This window comes from Buceros rhinoceros, unplaced genomic scaffold (assembly GCF_000710305.1).
Source record: "Buceros rhinoceros silvestris isolate BGI_N320 unplaced genomic scaffold, ASM71030v1 scaffold23691, whole genome shotgun sequence".
NCBI lineage: Eukaryota > Metazoa > Chordata > Aves > Bucerotiformes > Bucerotidae > Buceros > Buceros rhinoceros.
In genome coordinates, this window is record NW_010395292.1 from 4,385 (window position 1) to 8,601 (window position 4,217).

The following is a 4,217-nucleotide window of genomic DNA, read 5'->3' on the forward strand; positions in this document are numbered from 1 at the left end:
AGTAGTAGTTCTGATGAATGTTTCAGGTGATGTAGCTGTGTTGATTTGACGCTAGGTATGGTGGGGCTCAGACTTGGAACCTTTACAGGCCTGACTGAGCATCATCAGTGTTCTCTCTCTAGCAGGAGGAGTCAAAGTCCCATCAACTGTATCAGGCCCAGTGTTCTTGGCCCCATTAAAAGAAAAGGTATGTGTATTTACGTTGTCAGATGTACAGTAGCTAGTCTAAAACAAGAATGAAAAACTGAAAGCAGCTACCGCTTGAAAAAGGCAAGCTTTACTACATCAAATTAAATGTTACAAATATTCGTAAGCCCTGACATTCCTCAGAGTCCCACTGTACAGTGCACGCCCTTCAGATCATCTTAGGAATGTTGCTTATCATGCAGCGTCTTCTAAACTTAGTACCGAAGGCTTGTTTTTACTCTGAAAGTTCAGAAGGTGAGTGTTTGGAGAAATGGAATAGATCAGTGCTTTTCCTCCGAAGGGGGAAGAGTACATTCTTCCCTGGAAGTATTCCATCTCAAGGATATTCCAGCGACACCCCAGAACAAATCTCCGTAGTAGAACTGTAAGGCTGAGATGGTCATGTGTATGCCTCTAGCTATGCTTATCCCTTCTGCGTTCTTTTTTAACTTAGGCGTTCTTAACTGCACCGAAAGCATGTCCTTTTATTTTACAAGACTTATATTTAGCCTTTGAGAAAAGTTAGTTTGGTTTCTTTTTTTTGGACTGCTTGTCCTATCAGGTGAAGAACAGTGTTTAACTTGTATTGAATTGACAGGAGAGAGGCAGCTTTTCTTCTCTCTTGGCTCTTACTTTCTATGGTTTTCAGAGGCATTAAAAGTGAAACAGAAGTTTATCAAGCTCAATGATCAATAAGAAATGGATATTCACAACGCATTGTTTTGCTTTAAACATATGCAAGAGACTTTACACAGAGTTTACAGAGTAGAGACATGAGTTTGCCCTTTTTGCTCAAAACATGAAGGAATTTTCAAAATACCACTCAATTTTAAAGCATCTAATCCAAGTAAATGAACCAGTTTCTTTTCCTAAATACATAATCCTGTTATTTTCTGAACTTCAGCAGTGGCTTTACAGTTCATAGTCGACAGACGTGACATGGTAACAAAATGACACCATGACACGCGGGGGGACGAAAGCAGTGTATCAGGGAGCATTTCAGAGCTCTAGGGAATTAATGCTGGAGACTGCAGTGGGTAGTAGCAGCGCGGATTTGTCTTTGTGAAATTTCAAGTGGCAAAAGAGTTACCGAGTTGGCGGTTTGGGTTTTCTTCATTGTTGTATAAGATGAAGTATTTTATAAATGTTTTTTTTCCCCATTCTGCTTGATAGAAGTTGTTATTCCTCCCTTCAAAGATGGGAATGTGTCCCCGTGGGCTAAAGGAAAGAGGAAATGGAGGGGGGAGCAGTGTCCGTGTTTTATAAAATGAGTGGTAGTATCCTTCTCTTGCGTAACGGATTAATATTTTATATATATGGTTTGCTGTAATGCTTAACCTCTGTCAGCTTTTCAAACTGACACCACAACTGCTGTGAAGCATAGGTAAAAAGCCAGCAAATCTATTTCCACTTAATATGTTTTTGTTGCCAAACTAAAAAGAAATATAATGGTAGCTGAGAAGATTTTGTATTTTTAAGCTTGTTGAAGTAGTTATTGGGAAGTTCATGGTACTTCCAAATGTGTCAGAAGCTATTAATGAGCCAGCTTATTCTCAGGGCAGATTACGGTAAACAGATTATATGAATTCTCCCCATCATGTTTAATCTTCTGGTGTCAGTGGATGATTACAGGTACCAAGATAGTCTGATCCATGATCAGTAAAGGGAACTGCATACACATGCTGTTTTTTTTCTATTCAGCTTTTCTGTAAAAGTTTACATATGCATCAGAATTTGTTGTACGCAGGAGGGTGAAACTGTGAACCGAGCTGACATTCGTATTTTCATAGTCGCTAAGAATTTTAATCGCTATGTTTTGGCTTATGTCAGTTGCCTCACCTCAGCTGCTTACTTAAAATTAAGTCACAGTAATTAGTTCGCTTTAGATTATTTCATCTGATTGTAGTCCAAGTAGCAAGTGCCTTGTTTTATGTCTTTGAGATCATCGTAGCCCCTCAGACACTGCTGAAGCATTAGTTAAATTAAGGATGGACTGGAAGGTTAAACAACAGCTCGCATCAAATTAATATGTTACCCAAGTGCTCGGTTGGCTGAATTAGAGGATTTATATTACAAGAGCGACCTGGCTCTATTGTGGGACAAACCTCGCTTTGACAATAGACAAATATTAAATGGACTCAGATTAAGAGACTCAAGTGAGTTTGATTATTTGCACTATTTTCCGTAGGTGAAATGGAAACTGAAAGTCAGCCAAAGAGGCTTTTTCAAGGAACAACCAACATGCTTTCTCCAGATGTTACACATCTGACAGATCTCAGTTCATGGTAAAATATTTCATGTGCCGTGAAATGCCAGAACAAGGATTGTGTGTTTATCACAAGTTTTCTTTTGTTTGTTTTTTTCCTGGAAAAAAAAAAAATTGTGTGTAGCTTGTGTATGTATGTTACTGGCAACTGTTGCTGTGGTAGTGCAGTGTGACAGTGTTCCTGCTCCTTTGATCAGTTCTTCCTGCACAGACTCTAGCTGAGATTTAGCGTATCGAAACTTCTATGCTGGGTATCATTGTTACAAATCCCTCTTGGTTCCTAAGCAAAGTTACTTCTCCTCACAGATGCTTCCTCATTTCAGTGTGGCGGAGGCAGTGGTAATACAGTGTCTGTGGTGCTTACCTGAACACTTAGAAAATGTGTGTGCGAACATTTAGCGCACGTACGTAGTTCATGTTGATACAGTCATGATTTTTAGTGTTATGGTCTGTAAAAAGCCGAGCTCTTTTTTGTGTCAAGAGTCAGATGCTAAGTATTCCAAAATACCAACTCTGTGTTGCTGTAATTTCCATTTACATACAGACATGACACCGCCTAGAAAGACCTTTTCCGTGTTGCTTCCAGGAAAATTGCAAATGCATCAATTTACGTGCCCTCTGGAATCTTGTGTCAAGACTTCAAAATCCAAACGCAGGAGTTCCTTACTTAGGAGAGAAAATAGGTTTCAGAAATCTTGCTTTGACTAGTGTGACATTAAAGAACATACTAGCTAATTAATAACATCTTTGCCACGTTGCTGGTTAGATTTTAAGTATTCCTTTCCTATGACCTTTTAAGGTTTTACTCTCGTTAGTTGTGGCCTCCTTTCTATAACTGACTAAAATCAATGTCATCATTTATTCTGCATGTTAAAAAAAAAAAAAATTCTGCTCCTCATTCCCGTAAGGAGCATGAATATGTATATAACATGCTACAGAAAACAAGGAGTTTTCAGGGCTGCCAGTCTTGCAGTAAAGGCTGAGTGGTAGTATAGGTCTCCTACACCTTCTCTACTAGGGCAGAAGCTCGTTAGCTTTGTACACCGAGTCATCATGCCTGTGTTACTAAATAACTGTGCTCTTTTTCCCCAGCCTGTCTTCGGACATTCTGGATGGGAGTAGCAGCAGTGTTGGCTCTTCCTCCGATTCCCTGACAAAAGGCAGCATAACCACAGAGTCTCCAGTAACATGCTCAAACTCGTGCTCTTCATTCATTCTGATGGACGATCTCTCACCAAAGTGACTTCAGTTCTGAGTCAGTGTCTGGCTGTGCTGTTCCCTCACTGTACACTTGCACAGAGAAACGAACTCTGACCCTTGAACCATTAACACGAGGATTATGAAAAGGAAAAGTTATTGTAACTTTAATCCTTGGCAACTTTCCACTGATTCTGATTTATCCATTTAATGGACGTTGTAGACCATATTAATGTCTGGGTTTGCGAATTTATTTTTTAAATAAGGTGTCTGCTCAGATTATACTAACTTTTTGCTTTCGGGAACTTGCATACACTTTTTGATTCCAGGAATAGGTGTCTGCCTATTAGTGTTGCAATTTTTAGGACGAAACTTCTATCGTTATCATGGTCACTATGTCTACGGAAATAATTCGGTTGGGAAGGATTCGAAAATACTAATTTATTCTCTGGCACTTCTACCACTGAGTAAAACTATTCTTCTTGCTTTTTTTCAGTCACTAGCCTCAAATTCTCTTACGGGAGGGAGAAAAAAAAAATCTTAGTGCTGCTAGTAGTTTTTATTACAG

The 4,217-nt window shown here is 39.3% G+C and overlaps 1 protein-coding gene across 4 annotated transcripts in view; it reads left to right on the plus strand.

The window, feature by feature from the left end:
* Positions 1-3,708, plus strand: part of FAM122B (family with sequence similarity 122B) — a 7,611-nt gene extending 3,903 nt beyond the window's left edge. For 2 of the 4 annotated variants that reach the window (XM_010145504.1, XM_010145506.1), the window contains 3 exons: positions 126-187; positions 2,375-2,471; positions 3,545-3,695. In XM_010145504.1, coding sequence (XP_010143806.1) covers positions 126-187; positions 2,375-2,471; positions 3,545-3,695 — 310 coding nt within the window. Of the gene's footprint in view, positions 1-122; positions 188-2,374; positions 2,472-3,544 lie in introns of all 4 variants that reach the window. The other 2 variants (XM_010145503.1, XM_010145505.1) reach the window with 2 other exon arrangements.
* The last annotated feature ends 509 nt before the right edge of the window (positions 3,709-4,217 follow it).